The sequence below is a fragment of the Cornus florida genome, unplaced genomic scaffold (genome assembly GCF_030987335.1).
Source record: "Cornus florida cultivar Cherokee Brave unplaced genomic scaffold, ASM3098733v1 CherokeeBrave_3.0.0_Hap2_Chr06, whole genome shotgun sequence".
In the NCBI taxonomy this organism is placed as follows: Eukaryota; Viridiplantae; Streptophyta; class Magnoliopsida; order Cornales; family Cornaceae; genus Cornus; species Cornus florida.
This window is the reverse complement of record NW_026775576.1, coordinates 102,638,866-102,657,459: the sequence shown is the minus strand read 5'-3', so window position 1 is coordinate 102,657,459 and position 18,594 is coordinate 102,638,866. Positions and strand designations below refer to the sequence as shown.

Genomic DNA, 18,594 nt, shown 5'->3' with positions numbered 1-18,594 from the left:
ATATGCTAGGTGTTACTAGCAATGAAGTTCTATTTCTGCAAGACTGACGTGTGAAAAACACAATTGTTGCGGTACCTTCATGGTGTTCAAACAATTTATTTACTTTTATCAATTTACAGCCCAAAGTAACAGTAACTTGCACTGACTACCGGCAACAATCTCAAGCTAATGTGAATAGCGCATTAGAAATAAAAAAGTCAAATCAGTATTTCCTTTAATTTACTATTAAACAACTCCTAAACTATTTTATGGATAATTTCTACTTAGGAATGTTATAAGTTGCAAGAAACCAAGACAATTAGATGTTGCACCAGCTAGACTTTGATTAAAGAGAGAGTAAAAAGGACAAGTTATGGAAACAGAAAATGCCAAGTTGAAACTATAAAAATGTACATGCAAGGAAAAGAGCAGAGGAAGAGACAGCCAAGTGCAGACCAAGCAACTAGAGACCTATGGATGAAAAAAGTTCCCAAGGCAGTCACCCAAACATGGATTTGGTCCATGATACAAAGGGAGTTTTCAGGACTAACGTTATCTAATGAAAACTAGGAACAAACTCGACGCATCTACACAGTGCTCATACACCACAAAAAACCAGATGTCAGAAAGGGGCTGAGCTTGTTCTGCGGAGCTGATACTTCGGCTCTGGAGGTGGTACACATGGCAATACCTTCTCCACCTCCTACAAGGAAAAACCAAACCAATCAAAACGAATATATATTTTTTTGAAATAAAGGGGGCAAATCATATGCTGTCGGCACTTTTAACAGTGGCGTCATTTAACAATAACAAAAATATAACATAGTAACAACAATTCAGAATAAGAAAAACACCCTTTCAATGTTCCATGATCGGAAAATGAATTTTCCAGTTCCTCAGCTTCGTCAATATAATATTAAGAGGTGTTTTTTCATATGAAGGGGAAACTAACAAAGTGATTTTCATTATAAATGTTGTACGTCTACTTGCAGTAAAAGAAAAATACTGCAAATAAGCCAGATATTCTTCCTTTTTCCATTTTTATTTATTGGAGCTGTCACATTCTACATCCGTTACTTTCACCTCTTCTAACAGGGCATCTCATAAAGGAACACATAGGGGGGAAAGTTATGATTTGAGCAATGTATCTAATTTTCTTGAAGGCGTGATCTTATAAAACTCATTGCTACAATTGGCTCCAGTTTTTAGAAAATTGGGAAAATTTTGAAACATAACATTAATAATAAATTAGACTACAACAAAGTCTGAAGCTTGGCCACTTTTAAGAATGCATGTTTCAGGGATCCCCAGGATATATAACACACTAATATCATAATCTTAACAGGAAAAAGAAAGAACACATCAAGAACAAAAATTCACCAAATTTTTTTTTTTTGGACAAGTAAGAACAAAAATTCACCAAAATTAAATGAGCAAAAGCTAGGGAAAGTTCGGTAGATTAAAACTAATTAAACCCCTAAAATTTGTGACATAAGTGAGCGCTTTGACACATGGAGTGTTAGTCATGGCGACCCCCTAAAATCTTTAATAGAAACAGGTAATATGTGTATTTTTGTAAGCTTACTATTTTAAACACATGATAATTCTTGACACAAAAACAGGGTTTATGTAATTTTGTAAACTGAAAATGTTGATCACACAAATTGTATCAACCTCCGGGTGTTTCCATGCACAAGAACCATATATAGCAAAACAAATATATTGAGGGTTTCTTGGTGAAGTGCATAACCTCCCTTCAGCAAATCAGTAGGTAAAAATCGAAGTGGATTCCTGTAGTTCAAGTGCCCAAGAGTGAAGGTGAGGATAGAGAGGTTACATGTTCAAGCCATGCTAATGATGTGCTTATGATGTGCCAAAATTTTAACATTGAAATGATTCTGTTTCGGTGTCCAAACCAATATGAGTCACAGATTAACACAAATATCCAACATCTATACAAGGAGAAGTATTTCTATATATAGGGAAAAAAAGGTATCCTATATATTTGAAACAAAGTAGAAGTAATTGAAACAAATTCATATGTCAAGATTTGGCATATAACTTGTTTAGTGGATTCATTGTTCGCTAAGTGAAAAAAAAAAAAAATGAAGAACGCACTCATAAGTTTTCAAATCAATAATATTTGAGTAAAACTATTTCCACTTATTAATTGTTTATGAATTTACTCCCTCTCACTTTGATTTATTTAACAGCGTGAAAAATAATGAAAAGAATCCGCTTCTTTTTTATGAAAACAAAAAATCTACTGATGAAAAATAACAGAACAGAAGAAAATTATACAATAGCTTTCCCAGTTGTATCCAACAATGTGATGATGGCTTGCTTTTGGGAAGAACAATGGGAGATGAATGTCTTGCTTTCTGCTTAATATTATAACTGGACCCTTTTCCACCCCAGCTATGCCCCAAAATGGGAGCATGAGACAACTTTAACCAAGAAGTAAGAGATATCAGTTTTACTATGAATCACAGGAGAGAGCGGCAGGAGACTCCCTTCAAGCATAATGATCTTTCACTTCGATCATCACATGGATGAAGGTATCCGTTGGAACTTCCACCAACCAAAATTTATTGTAATGATTTATAAGCACATACCACTCAAAATAGCAAAAAGAAACCAAGCTCTACCTAGAGAATAAGAAATGGAAGGACCACTGCCGCCGCCACCAACAGAACCTATTAGCTCTCAAATTAAGTCTTACATTGGCTTATACATCTTGGTTATATGCTAATATCAAACCAAATTCCTGACAGCATTTTTTCTTTAAATTGTATATTTTTTTGGCCTCCTACAATACTACTCATTTTTCTATAAAACTCAGAAACCTCCAGAAGCTATAACCAACTACAAGTCCAAATCCCAGAGAATGGAATGAATATGGCAGAAAGAAGATCAAGAAGAGAATCTTACTTGAAAGCTGAGATGCTCAGAACTCGAGAGAGATCTTACCAAGAGATCACAGTCTTTATGGCGATACTCTCAGTGGTGAGATTGTGGTGGAAGGGCAATAAATATCATCTCACAGTGTCAAAGGATGGAGCTGAGGCGAGAAAAACTTTCTTAGGATGTATATCTCAGTGAAAAAGGATGGAGCTGAGGCGAGAAAAACTTTCTTAGGATGTATTCAGTGAGCAAGTTCAATAGTCTCCTCTCTTCTTTACAACATACCAGCGCTTGGAAAATCTTCACAGCTTTTTTGTTTAGGATCCCCTTTCTACATTCGATTATTTATTGAGCCCAGTGTGCAATGGCCATAGCCAATGCAATTGACTAGGAAGGAGAACGTATGACCAGACAGGCCAAGTAAAGATATCTAAGAGTGTGATCGTGCCTTAAAAGTGAAGTTGAATTGCAACTTAAATTTCCAAATAATGTCAGACCAACTTAAATTTCCAAATAATGTCAGACCAAATTTCCAAATAATTTCCAAATAAAAGTCTAATTGACTCGGAAAAAGAGAGATAGATAAGAGTGTCCAAATTTCTAGATTTTCTGGCATCTCTGCTCGGAAAAGTTTAGTAATCATCAAAACTCTGGTAAGCTTCTGTGGCAGTTCAAGAAAACATAACAAAAAAGACCCACTCTATTCTCTTTTCAGTTCAAGAAATCATTGCTTGCTACAATAGTCAAATCTAGACAAGTCAATAACATGAAAGCACAGGTTAGATCTTAGATTAGCCACTTTGTGTAAAATAATACCAAATGTTAAATTTCTCTTTACTCATCTCCTCCCAGCACTTTACATAGACAGGACTAACACTTGGGAATGTCCTTTTTATTAGTGGAAGCTTTCACTTGTATAATTGGGAGGATTGTGGTGAATGGTTATCACGAGGTGGCCATTAAGTGGACCCTGCAGTCTCTTATCAAAAAAAAAATGTGAACCCTGCAGTTAGGGGATTAGACAACATAAATAATTAGTAACGAAGTTTAGGTATATAAGATCCCGTGGGTACACTAAGACCCTCAACAATACCTTTAACTTGACTCACTTTCGGCCCTTTCGAGGCTCAAGGGATGATACCAATAGCATACAAGATGGAGCGTTAGTTACAAGTGTCAAGATAGGATCCTTCACTTGGGTCCTGCTCCGATAGTTATCATTGTTTACCAAGAAAAAGTTTATAAAACAAGAAGGAAAGAGATACTCTTGAAATTGATATATAAGAGAGAGAGTTTCTCTCAAATTTTTTATTTGTTACACCATTCTAGACCAATGGACAGGCCAACTGATCTATGGATGCAACCAATGGGTGATTCATGTAAACACTAAAAATATACATGATAACTAAACCTAGAAAGCTTAAATCTGCACCAACTTGAAATTGATATATAAGAGAGCGAGTTTCTCTCAAATTTTTTATTTGTTACACCATTCTAGACCAATGAACAGGCCAACTGATCTATGGATGCAACCAATGGGTGATTCATGTAACACTAAAAATATACATGATAACTAAACCTAGAAAGCTTAAATCTGCACCAATGGCAAACCTATCTTTTATTATGAAATCAACAATTTAATTATTAACAGGAAGTGTAAATATTGAAAAAAGGAACGCATGAACAATTGGTTTGGAATCAATAAATATTAAGGTATTTATAAACAATTGATTGTTTGGACAACTATAAAACAACAACAACAAACAAAGCTTTTTCCCAACCATTGTTTGGACAACTATAATATTTAACATTATTGGAAAATAACCACCAGTCCAATTTTAGCTGAGAAGACCTCTACAGCAGGTTAGAGTTATTAAACAGGGTGGATATGAATTGAATCTAATTCTAGGAGAAGGGCTGATGTTGATAACAACCAGTCTAAGACAGAAGAACTGCAACAAAATGAGTGTTGGCCTAGTTCTACAAGACAGCCTAATATATATATATATATATATATATATTCAGCTGCTCCATGAAAGTACCATATAAGGGTGGGGAAGGCAAAAAAGAAAAAGTTGAAACTTCCCAAGAAAATGGCATCCATCCATCCACCATTTTTTTTTTTTTTTTTTGGGTAGCCTTTTTATGGCAAATATTTCAATCATTTGAATCTTCCATACATAAAACCAACACTGGATCGTTTCACAAGCAATCTTTCAGAGTATCAAACTTCATTGTTACAAATAGTGATAATCATTAAAGATCACATCCATTCTTCAATTACAAAAAAACAATTCATCATGATTGAAAAAACAACAATCTTCAAGAATTTTTACCTTCCTGAAATATATATATAAATACAATCTTCAAAATTATATATATATATATATATATATATTTGGGATTTTCTGACAAATAAAAACTGAAGGGTGAAGCTATGTTATTTTTCCCCATCATATTATCCTTCACCCACAGATACATTATTTGAAGTAGAATACCAGAGGAGCATTATAACACATTCACAAGCATCTTTGCTTTATTGGGGTTTGCAAACTTGATCAATGTCTAATAAATGACTGTTAGACCTCTAAATGGAAGGGCACGGTTATACAAAATTACTATTTGATCTAGTGGAGCAAGACTCATCTATCATGGAATAAGGTATACATGCCAACGACGCATAGTTCTTCATATCGATGGATTTCAAGGAAGGTAGTTTTTTCACCTAGTTCTTTTATTGGCTTTTTCAGGCATATGGAGTCTAGGAAGGTTTTTGACCTCCAAGGGGGGTATCTATTGTATACACAATGTGTACATGGGATAATGTTCTTTTCCCAGTAAATCATCAAAATTATAACAAAAAATAATAATAATTGAGATAAAAAAGAAAAAAGAAAAAAGGGGGGGGGGGCAAGATCGGCATACTTGGCAATCTCATTACACCACTTTAGGCTGTGTAGGCTTTTAATTGGAAAGAGTCTTTGCATACCACTTTAGGCTGAGTAGGCTTTTATTTGGAAAGCGTCTTTGCTTGATTACAGAAAACCCAAGACTTGTTTAAATAGCGAATTAAAGTATCACTGTGACTTGACAAATAACAGGGGTAGGAAAATTAGTGGTTAACTTTACTAGCATCTAAGGAAGACAAGCTGCCAACTTTACAAGCATCTGAGGAATACACTGAACACTGCCAACTCCCCAAAGATTTACACTACAAGCAGCAGGAGAAAAGGAAATGAATCAATAAAAGGTAAATTTTATGTAAAATTATTCCATCGCAATTCTTCAGGCTATGAGGTATTGAATGTCATGTATTTTTTCCGTCACTTACAACAAAAACAACAATTCTTCAAGGGAATTGTCTGTCATTTTGACATCCATCAACTGAAGGAAGAAGAGCCTGAATTGCATTTTAGCAAGAAGAAAACTATCTAGGCTACAGCAAGGTAACTTGTTTGCAAAACTGCTAAAAGTATAGGACATATGAAGCAAAAAATGGAAGTGCGATAGGGAAAAAAGAAAACACAAAGGAAGCGCGATGATGGAAGAAGTTAAAAGACGAACTGGAAGGTAGAGGATTAACTTTGCTGGACTGTATCTTAAAAGATATTAAGGTGCTGTTTGATAACCTAAAAATTAGGTACTCAAAATTTTAAGTGCTGAGTTTATAAGCATTAATTGTATATTGAATGTTTTTGTTACTTGTTTGGAATTTAAGTGTTCAATATATGTTGTCTCCATCACTTAAGATTTTAACCAATTCTAAGTGGAACTTATTCAATTAAGTGTATATATAAATTGTGTTATCAGATACAATTAACTGATAATCACTTAATATATTCATAATTAAATCTTGAATTGAGTTACCAAACAGCACCTGAGTGTTAAATGATCTTATGGACCTAAACAAGAAACGTTACGGATTCAATTTCTAAATTGTCTCAGAAAAATACTTTTCAAATAACGAAAACATTACATCTCCAACCAATATTGTGAATGCTAAATGCAAAACAAGTTTGCTAAAAGATTGGAGAGATTAATAACTTCTTTCTTAGAAGGAAAGCTTATGTAATAGGAAGAGTTTCTAAGTCAGTAAAGCCCTTTCCCCAGTTCCCTTACCTACTTAACCCACCAAAAAATTCACATGGGCATTAGATGACAACAATACAAGTGCCAAACAAACATCCACTGGTGCAATATAACCTACACTGACAGAAAATACAAGCTCTTCAAACAAACACGCAATCAACAGGTTTTACTAAGGAATTTTTAATTTGGGATTGGTTAAATTATATCAGACATGCAGTAAAAGTCCAATTCCACCTTTATTTCTTGTATCAGTTTCAAATAATATGTTATATTTGTTCCATTATTAATTTTCATCTCACAAGTGCAGAAAAATCCCCAAGCTCAGCCCAGCACAACAACAGCACTTTGTCTAGTGCCAGGCCAGCAGCAGACCCCTTTAATAGCTCAAGCTTAAGAACCATCTATGCGAACCAAGAGTTCCAATCCAACTTACTGCACACTCACCTAAACTCAAGTGAAGTGTGGGCTTTTCAGATGTCTGCAAATTTTCATTATTGATCTTCTCAAATTTTGTTACTTTCAACTATTTATTGTACCATTCCATATCAATTTATGGTGTCGTGCAAGACACTCCTATCAATTTTTCATTTCGAAAAGGTGTAAGACACTTCTATCAATTTTTCATTTCGAAAAGGAAGTGATACGATAAAACTCCAAGCCCTAGCAGAATGAATTTTCTTAAAGACAGCTATAACTATGTGTTTTTTTTTTTTGATAAGTAACTATGTGTTCAAGATAACATAGTCCTTGACTCGGGTAAAAGTTGTCAGTTTTGACTCACTGACTCTTCTTTTTTGTTTAATTCGATTTGACTCCCTGCATAGAAACTTATATTCTCTCTTTTAAACTCTTTCTGCCATTTTTGGACTCTCTCCCACACATTTTTTCCTTTATTTCATTTGACTTCTTTTTCAATTATCTCATCAGTCAAGAGTTGGAAACCTTGATATTCTGTAATTGGGCATGACCACCACTAACACATATAGAACCTTTTTTTTTTTTTGAAAAAGAAAATGCAATTAAAATGATTCTTTAAATTCAAAAAATGCTTATATCAATTCTATTTTTTTTCTAATTGATGATAGAGAGAGTTTTCTATTTGATAATTTACAATGTATATATACCGATAAGAAAGAAGATACTGCCTCACTAGTCTTCAACCATGACAAATTTCAGAATACAGAAACCAAGTCCTAGTATTGGAATTAGTTCCCCATCACCTTACTAATAAAACATAATTATATCAACTCACAACTAATATATTGTAGAAAATGATGAGTATCCGAAAAACCAATTACAGAAAACTATTTTGTTCATTCTTAATAGATAATGAATCCCTTTGGCTTGATTGTCCACTTCATGATCGACTTCATATTGGCTTTAAGATTAAGTAGCTTCTATATAAAGATTCTACCAGTCTGACACATTCTATCCTCCTATCGCCACCCTCTACCAACATAAATAATTATATCTATAACCGACAGTTACCAAGTGGTGTGAATAATTTGATTTGCTTGGCTTTAGGGATATGATCACTCCTGACGTTCACTACAATTAATTACCATCACCAAATCATAGGGGATGGTGAAGTAATTGTTAAGTACAGACTGCAAGAATCTTGGTGATAGCCTCAAGTTCAATTCCTCCCAGACAAACCTGATACATGTGGCTTCGGGGTGGTTGCATGCAACTGTTTATGACGTTCATTAAGCATTTGCAAATAATCTTATGATTTAAAAATATATATATCCTGAATTAAGTTGCAAGGGATTCGGCTTTACCCAATTTGAGAAAGCAGTAGCAGTTTAGAGCCAAAAGACAATGCAATTGACTGAGAATCATACAGAACATTACATTTGCATGTATTGAGCTGCTACGATAAAAGCAGAAAATAAATTCTTTAGGTATATGAGTCATGTGCTGACATATTCCTACTCAAAACTTGTCTTGTAATGTGTCAAAGTGTCTCGAGTCATTCAAGCACGTCTATTGAAGACAAGGCAGACTCGGTATCTCGAAGAACACGGCAAGAAGTCCGCATCCTCAATCCCATAACTAGGGCACAGGTAAAATGACAATAGAATGACCTAAATTGACCTCGTTTGATCTTGGTTGGGCTCATAAATTTATTTTAAGCGTGTTTTTGAAATTAGCTTTTCAAAATTAAATGATTTACATTTAAACTAGATTTTGAACTGAAAAATAATGTGCATTGGTCAAATGGCGGATCAATCGAACACCTTCCAATAGTCATCAATCAAATGGTCGATCAATTGAGATTTTAAAATAAAAATTATATTCAAATCTAGAAAGCATCAATCGAAGTGTTGATCGTTTTAGGAGTGTCCAGTAAGCTCAATCAAAGGTCAATCGATCAAACCTAACGGACATATATTTTTGCTAACTCTCTTAAAACACAATTTTACAAGGATTATACTTACTAAAACCAATGGGACTCCTAATTAGCTATAAACATGAAATTATAATCAGTCTACGTGTGAGTTGAATGTCTCTAATCATCTAAAGAGAGAATCCTTGCGCGAGAGGAGAATTCCTATATTACTCAATCTAGAATTTCCTTAGACTTCATCATATGTGATTGAGTGTTAATCAAGGAAGAGTTCATCAATTCAATCCAATTCAACTGTCAAAGCAGAAAGGGCTAGTACTCACTGGAGAAGCAGATTTGTGAGGAGTAAAGTTTATTGACGAGTGGACGAATGGCCTTAAGACTTGATGGAGAGATTGGGGTCAGTCTGTGTCAAAAGGTAACTAGGGATTCTAAGGTGCGGGAACTGTTCAACTGATTGTAATCTCTTTCTCATATGGTGGATTATGCCTTCCTGGACTTGGTCCCATGTTTTTTCTATTGGGGATTTGACGTGAAAATCTTTGTGTTTCTACTCTACTATTCTTTAAATTCTATTTGATGCATGACTGTGAGTAGGATTGCTGAAAATTGAAAATTATTTGTAATTTAATTATCAATCTTCACAACTAACTAACTAATTGAATTTCAAAAACGGATCAATGGCAATTATAAAAGTTAGTTAACTACAAACTAATAACCATAAAACCTATTCACTCCCCCCTCTAAAGTCACGCTCGTACTGACATATCAGAGCTTTGGTAATGGTCTTACAATTTATCAGATTATATGTAATGAAATCATATGACAGAAATGAATGCCACAAGGGTAGATTGGAAAAAGGTTATAGAGCTACCTTCAGCTTCTTAAGCCTTTCATTCTCCTCTTCAAGACGCGAAACCTTGTTCTCCAACTCATGGGTGTAAGCCTGTCCATCAACATAGAGAAATTTTTTTGACATGGAGAAAAGAAATGAAAACAACCTACATGGGGGAAAACAAAGAGACACAGTCAAACATTTGATATCCAACCTGTTTCCTAGCTCGTGACCTTGCTGCAGATTCCCTATTCTTTATCATTCTCTTCTGTCTTCTTTCGACAGTCTTCTCAATCACATCTCCAGGAGCAACCCTTTTGCGTCCAGGTGTCTGGGTATCAGAGTGTGTGCCCATCAAAGGGGATGATGACATGGTCATCTGAGTTTCAGCATAACCTGTATCTGTAATCGGGGCTCCACCCATGGGAAGAGACTGCTGAACCGGGTGACCTGGCATATAAACAGCCAGCATATTCTGTTGCTGCTGCTGTGGTGGCTGCTGAATTGGGAGCTGGTACTGCATCCACTGAGTTTGTTGTGGAATATTTTCTTGGGGCAAACCAACAGGATCAACCCCTAAAACAGGACCAGAATTTTTCTTCCCTGGAGATGATTCAGCAACCACCCCTGCCTTCACCAAGAAATCCTCCAGTGTCATCTCACCTAGAGTAGGTTGTCTTTCTTGGGATTTCCTGTCAAAACAATTATTCTTCTGCCCCTGTTGGATATCCTGCCACACCTCGTTAACAGTCTTCTTGATCAGATCCCCGGACAGCGAAAGGCTTGACTGCTGATGCAGCAAGGAGGCCGAAGCAAGTTGGCTGTGCTGTGCGGCCCCATAATCAACGCAGCCCGATCCCTGATTAACTTCTGCACTCCAAACACTCTTGAGAAGCTCATCAAGATTCATACTGGTCAATGGCTTCCCCAAATCCCCTAATTGGTTTTGAACCTCATCCAGTGTGAGGCTGTACAAGGAGCCTTGCCTGGCCAATGCATGCAACTTTTGCTCTTGGGTTCCACCAACATTGCCACAACCTCCACCTTGAGATCCCATTGTCTGAGCCCCCATTCACCAGCCCCTCTTTACACCTAAATCAATTATTACAGAAATCAATCTGAAAACCCTTCAAGCACCAAAAATTAAACTCCTAATGTGCAATCACAAAGCCAAAAAAAAAAAAAAACTGGAAGGCCTAAAATGTCCACAGATTATATCATATAGATTGAATCAATAAAAAATAAAAAATAAAAAATAAAAACCCATTAGGTGTTCTTGAAGAACTCAACCAAAAACATAATCTTTAAGCAGAAAAACCATGGAAGACATGTGCACAAACTCATAGAGATATGGATAGAAAGAAAATCAGAATGATATCCAGATCAAATCCAAGAAAATGTACATAGATGGAAAATTAATAGAGATGAAAAATACAGCAGCAGAAGACTCACCAGAATCAGAAAAAAAATGGAAAGATAAATCCACGAATCAATTAGCTTGCATGCAGCAACACATGTACAACGTTCTCAAGAAGAGAACAAAACCAATAAACCATGCTGCAAAAGCCAGAACTCGATCTAAGAACTGAATATATAAGGTAGAAACATAGGAAAACAGACCCACATTCTATTCTCTCGAATGAATATATAAATGTGAGTGTGTATATATATATATATAACCTAAATGAAAAAATTAAAATAAAAACGAAATAAAAAAATTGAAAAAGAAATGGGTAGAACGAACTTATTATACCCGCCAGAGGAGGTCAGTATCCGATCTGAATGTTAAAAAACTGCCAGTATTTGCAAGTGGACAGAGAAACCCCTCTTTTTTATTTTAACTTTTTTTTTTTTTCTTTCCTTATATATATTGGATTAGGCACGAATATGAACATACTAAATAAAATGGTACGGGTTTGACCGAACGGATCCAACATACTTTTAAGGTGAATTCAACTATAAATTTAAGGGTAAATATTTACCGCGGTTTGATCAAATTTTATAAGAATGGTCGGTTCAGAGGTTTATTACTTTGACCTTTTTTAAAATTATAAAAAATTAATTATATTCTTGTAACATATTTTTATAATACAAAATATATTATAAAATTTAAAAAAAAAATTTAATTTTTTTATCTTGTTACTTCCACTCTCCTCTCCACCATCCTTAATCCTAAAAAAATATTATAAATAAATAAATAAATAAAATGAGTGTAAGGATATCTTAATCATTTTGTCATTAAAATTTACAAATTTTAATGAAGAAGGAGTTGTTGAGGTAATATAAAATCCATCAAGGCTTAATTTAATTCGGAATAGGCCCAATATTAGCTCGATTAAGCTTGGTTTTGGACTAGATTCTGTGTTTTAGCCATAGAAGGCTGGATTTGGAACTTCATTTAAAATAATACTAGTAATAGATATAAAAAAATAGAGATTATCAAAATTATCGTATTCATTGGTCAATGTCCCATAAATGTTCCCTTCTCGGCTCTTTGACTGTCAAGTTGCCATTAATTCAAGTTCCACTCGCTCTGAATTCTGAAGTGCTATAATGTCATCTTTTTGTATTTTAGTGTACAATAAATTTTGGCTTCGTCGTGTGATAAAAAGACAAATAAATTATGCTTTGGAGTTTTGGAGTTATTCTTCTTCTATTTCCAAAATTGTTCTGCGCATTATCTTAATTCATTATTATTAATTACCCCGTATTTGAATTGTGCCATTATCGTAAAATAGTTTTTCTTCTTGAAGTTATTTACTTTTTAAAGTTAATTTGGTTTTTATTTATTATAAGCTTAATAAATAAAATTGAAAATTGCTTTATAACACAGAGATAGGGCTGCAAATTGGGCGGGCTAGCCCAGCCCAGCCCAACCCCAACTCAAAAATTTTAAAATTTAGACACACAATTTACAAATCGGGTTCATGTTCAGGTTGGATTTAATCAAAACCCAGACAATTCGGGTTGGGCTCGGGCCCAACTCAAAACCCAATTTTTTTTTCTTCTCTCTTCTCTCTCCTCTCTCTCTCTCTTCTTTCTCTTTTCTCACTCCTTCCCCAAATTTTTTTTCTCTCTCCTCTCTCTTCTTTCTCTTTCTCTTTCTGCCCGAATTTTTTTTTTTTTTTCTCTCTCTCTCTCTCTCTGCCGCCGTCCCTCAGCCGATCTACCGCCGCCGCCGTCACTTCCAAAAATTAAAACAAAACCCATACATACAAGTTAGCAGTTGCAGAGAGAGAGGGGGGCAAGCTTGAGAGTTGAGAGACAGCGGCTGAAGCTTGCGAACAGCGAACCCGAACTGGAACAGCCGGTGATGGAAACTGAAACATATGGGTTTTGATTTTTTGAACAACCTGAAATGATCTGAAATATATGGGTTTTGAACTTCTTTTTTTTTTTTTTAATAATATATAGATATATCTGTATATATATCTATATAATATATATATTTTCGAAAAAAATATATATAAATAAATTTTAAAAACTCAACCCGTCAACCCGACCCGACCGGTCCGAAAATATTCGGACTGAATTTTTACTATAACCCATGTTAGGTACAATTCGAGTTCGCCCAATCCAACCCAATTCGGGTTGAGGTTGGGACTGGGCTGGGTTGGGTCAGCCCAACTTGCAGCTCTACATAGAGACACGGAACATATTTCCCAACTGGACATAGAACATGACGTGGTTTGGCCATGTCATCTACTTAAAGCTTTTCAAAAAAAAAATGATTATGAAAATGACAAATATTCCTTTGAAGTTCAGCATTATATTCCTTTCATGCTCTTCAATTTTTTTTTTTTTTTCCTGTATACCTTTTTTTTTTTTTTTTTTTTTTTTTTTTTCTCTACTCATCTATCTCACTTAACACGTCTCTTGAACAAATACTGAGTGTGCCAAGTATACCATGTCATTAGTATGCTCAACCAATTTAGGTGTATTATTCAAGTTGGTTGGTCTCACATACTCGTAAAAACTGTTCTCAATCAATTTTAATAGGGCATTTTGATTGGTTGATATATCATGCCTAGCGCACCCAGCATCTCTTTTTAACTGACATTCTCTTCACACTCTCTCTAATATTTGGGTCTAAATTCTCTTTTTTCCATCTCTATCTCAAATTCTCGTAACTTTTTTTCTATCTTAAAATTTACCCTCATCTCTCACTGAAAATTTTCTTCACTTTTTCTCACTACGATTTGTCTGAATTTTCCTTCTCATCAATCATTTTTTCTCTTTTAAAATTTACCATTCTCTTTCTCTAAGATTCTGTTCATAAACCCTAATCACTAAACTTCATCAAAATGGGTCTATTTGTCTATATCATGGTAGTTAATTGTTATAAGAATGACTTGTCCCACTTTAGATCCCGATGAGGAAGTAAATTGGTATGTATGGTTTGAATATTAGTTCCATCTAATAGTTTAAGTTTTTTAGTCAGATCTCGAATTACCCAACCTGTTATAGTTGGTATCAAATGCCGACCTAATCCTTAATCCGGCAAGTTCGAAACTTGAATCACTTTTACACCCGGAACACCTGTATCATTACTCGATTTTTTGAAAAAAAAAAAAAATTAACACAAATTTTTGTACTAAATTAATTGGCTTCCCCACCATTGACTCACAGTTGATAGGTCTATTTTTTTGTCAATGCCAAAATATTAAACTAACCAAACAATGACAAAAAAAAGGTGACCTATTGACTTCAATGTCAGTCAGTCACTTTGTTTTCCTTCTCTTCCTAGTCCTTCTATGCTCTCTATTGAAGTTTCATCATGATTGGAGTGGTTTTAGTACGTTAGAAATGTAATTGTATGACAGATAAAGAAGAAATTAAAACACAATGTCGTTATTGTATCAAAAATTTTAGTGGTAGCATGTGACATTTTGATACATGAATATTAATACTAGCTATATTAATGCCAGACATCAAACACAATCTGAATAAAACTTGTTTGAAAATAAAATATTTTTACCATTTTTTAGTATTTGGTTGTCAACTTTTTTCCAAATTTATAATTATTTGCTTAGCTATGAATTGTTGTAGATTTTTTATTTGTGTTCGGTCGTGTGTATAGTTTGATTTTATTGAGTTAATATGAATCACTGATATTATGATTCATTTATATCTATAAGGATAAGAATGTAAAAATTAATTTTTAAAAATGAAATATATATATTTTTTTTGAAATACACAAAATTGTTTTTAATTATTTATTGAAATTTTCTTGTCAACTGAATATCAACACTTAGTTGGTAATTTTATTAGAAATAATAGATGTTAAAAGTGGGTGTTTTTATATATACCATATGATGATATTGTTGGATTAGAAATACTTAGACTAATAAATAAGTGAGAGAGAGATTGGATAATCAGTTACTTGACAAATTAAGGGCAAATTTGATTTTCATAAAAAAATTGATTTTAACTTGTAAACATTTTCAAATGCCAAACACCAAAAAATATTTTCAGGATCTTTGTCAAACGCTAAAAAAAATACATATATATTTTACATATAAAAAAATTTATATGAAAAATATTTTAACCTTAGCTGTTGACAATTTTCAAGTCAAAACCTTAATAATCGCGTGATGTTAATTATTTGAGTTAATTATTTGAATGATATATTACCGTTATATTTAAAGTGCATCTTTTCACATTGATGTAAAATATTTTCAAAAAATAAATATTTTTTTTCTGGTATTTGGTTGTCATAAAATATAAAAATATATATTTTTTTCTGGTATTTGATTGTCATAAAATATTTACAGAGAAAAAAATATTAAAACCTAACAAAATAACTTAACCATCAATCTTTGACAAATTATTCTACACATCCTGCGTGATGGACTCGACCTTAACCTCGACCTAGGCCTCTGTCAAATACAGAAAATAAAATTAAATAAAAAAATTTTACCTGAAAAAAGTAAAACATTTTTTGAGGAAAATATTTTACGTGTCGAAATATACGGACCTTCAATGTAAATGAACAATACAATATATGTAATACGTGAGTTCATAAAAGATGGTTTCTCTATGGCTACATCTCAGATGGTATAATAAGATTTCCAGCCAAGAAAAAATTCGAGTACCTGAAACACAGCTACAACGTTGCATGTATGTTTCGAACGCGCGCGCACATTGAGGGAATTTCTAACGAGGTTCCTGTAACACAGTATTCACCTGGCACACAGAGGGAGTATTTCTACAAAATGGTACTTGTACATTTAAGTTAAGATTTGGTTCTCTCAGATAGATAACTTCGTTAACATTTGCTAAGCACCAGGTAAGGGGATGGGAATGGGAGATGTCCACCAAAGTACAGTAAAAGTACAGATTACAGATGAACGAAAAGGTTCCTATTGTATTTAACAATCCTATTGATGTACAAAATGACGCATTTCGTCCTCTATCCTCAATACTTCCAAGAGGATCTCACTGGCGAGGTACAGGCGGTGGCGTTGGCTGATTGCTCTGTCCATAGAATCCGATACCTGGAGGCCTATAATACCCTCCTCCATTGGCAGGCTGCTGTGGCTGCGATTGCGGAGATTGCTGCTGCGGTGGTTGCAGTTGAGGTTGCTGAGGAGCTGGCCTTGCTAATCCCATTGCAATATGTGAAGGCAGAGGAGGAGGAGGTGGCAGACTGCTAGTGCTATATCCATAAGCCAGAACCCCACTGGTCAGACCAGCAGATTGAACAAATTGATTTGCTGGGGAATTTGTGGGAGGCATAGATGGTGGAGGTGGTGGCAGCGGTGGAAATGGAGTTTGTAGCTGGTTGGCCTGGGAGATCGGTTGCATACTTGTGGGTTGCTGATGTAGAGAACCAAAATAAGCTGTATTGGTCATATCAGAACAAGAAGCTGGTTTCTCTAGTTTGGGTCGTTTTTCTGGAGAGAACATTGGTAAACTAGTGGCAAAACCAGCTGATTTTGAGCCACCACTCATGGAGGCAGCCTCTTCTGCAACGAGGGATGAGAGAACAGAAGTAAGCATCTGCGCAGAGGATGTAGAAGCAGCAAGTTTAGCTGCAACCGCTGCTGCTGCCGCCTTCTTGTTCTCTTCTTCAGTAGGTTTCGAAGTCGTAAAAGATACCACAGGTTGGCCCAGTTGTGGCGGAGGAGTGGTGCTGCGTGTTTGAATTGAAGGCAGATTGGGTTCAACCACCCTCGTGGCTTCCATTGGTGGGTGGACATTGTTGGTCAGGTGGCCAAGAGGGGTTGATGTGAGCCTCTGTTTCATTTTGCTTGCTTGCTCAATCTGACCCCGAGCAACCTGGCACATCCATTAACAATGTCACAGTTCACCCAACAAAATGTATCATCACATAAACAATACAAGCATAATTGTTGTACCTTAAATGAGAAGGCCATGATAAGACATCAAAAATAACCGTGTCAATTAATATGATCAAGGATAAGGGTGATCTCACACATACACAAGGGTCCGACACAACAATTCGCTAACATCTCCAATAGATTGTTCAGACAACACATGCACAATGTCTCATTATCTAAAGATAAAAGAGAGAAGGTTTACGAAAGATGCAAAATGGAAGAAATGAAAGATGTCAAGTTAACTTTTGATAGTTGATCTTTTTGCTCATGTACAACTATCTCAAATACTGAAATAATATTAACATTAATCATTAAAGATTTAGACCAAACTAGTAATAGTTGGGCACAATGTAAATATCAAATTGTCCTTGATGAATTATCCACAACCAAGTAAGCAAGCAAGCTTATATACAAAAACAATTTTAATGACCAAAGGGCTTTTAGCCCAATGGTATAACCTCTCTTCCCCAAATGGGGAGGTTGCGGGTTCAAGTCCACTAGGGACATGTGGATATGGGTGCGTGTGTTTGCTCTAACTTCCAAAAATAAAAAATAAAAATTTTAATAATAAAATCTCAAATCATAATGTCTCAAAAATCTCCTAAGATCCAACATGATTTAGAAAACAGTTACATCAATGAGAAGTACGCATGAAACACCAAGATGAAAACACATGAAACTAAAGAAAAATAAATAACTCAAAATGAAAGTCCTAATCTACAAAAACAAGAGTCATAGAGTCCGGATTAGAGTAAAATTGGAAAGAACCCAAGCCTACAAGCCCGAAGTCCTGAAGTGCAAGGTTCACACTTCTAGGTTTCCTAAGGATTCACTCCATGAGGAATTCTTCTTAAGCACAGACACCAGCCTTGAACACTTTAGGACATGCTTTCGACACTTCTATGACATATTCACATTTAAAAGTATAATTCTTAATCTCAGCACATGGACAACACCTCTTGAAGATGTGTTAATATGTGCCAACCGACTAGTCAGTCTTGAATATTGGATAAGATTTTGTTTTAACATGGAAGCACACTATAATTGTAAGACAAATTAAAGGTTTTAAAACAAAAACATATAAAAAGTTAGAC

General features: G+C 34.8%; 2 protein-coding genes across 10 annotated transcripts in view; both read right to left on the bottom strand.

Moving 5' to 3' along the window:
- Window positions 1–303: 303 nt before the first annotated feature.
- On the bottom strand, window positions 304–12,044 carry LOC132313477 (ABSCISIC ACID-INSENSITIVE 5-like protein 2). Of its 2 annotated transcripts, XM_059812264.1 has the most exons (5): window positions 11,902–12,044; window positions 11,610–11,714; window positions 10,372–11,249; window positions 10,197–10,268; window positions 304–682 (listed from the first exon to the last, which is right to left on the bottom strand). In XM_059812264.1, the coding sequence occupies exons 3-5, from the start codon at window positions 11,227–11,229 to the stop codon at window positions 602–604; spliced, it is 1,011 nt and encodes a 336-aa protein (XP_059668247.1). In that variant the 5' UTR covers window positions 11,230–11,249; window positions 11,610–11,714; window positions 11,902–12,044; the 3' UTR covers window positions 304–601. The 2 variants fall into 2 exon arrangements, with proteins under 2 accessions (XP_059668247.1, XP_059668246.1); XM_059812263.1 differs by lacking the exon at window positions 11,902–12,044 and having other exon boundaries at window positions 11,610–11,887.
- A 4,091-nt stretch (window positions 12,045–16,135) lies between these two features.
- LOC132313474 (uncharacterized) overlaps window positions 16,136–18,594 on the bottom strand; it is a 44,125-nt gene continuing 41,666 nt past the window's right edge. For all 8 annotated transcript variants that reach the window (XM_059812253.1, XM_059812256.1, XM_059812252.1 and 5 more), the window contains one exon: window positions 16,136–17,438. In XM_059812253.1, coding sequence (XP_059668236.1) covers window positions 16,596–17,438 — 843 coding nt within the window. In that variant the 3' untranslated portion in view covers window positions 16,136–16,595. The remainder of the gene's footprint in view (window positions 17,439–18,594) is intronic.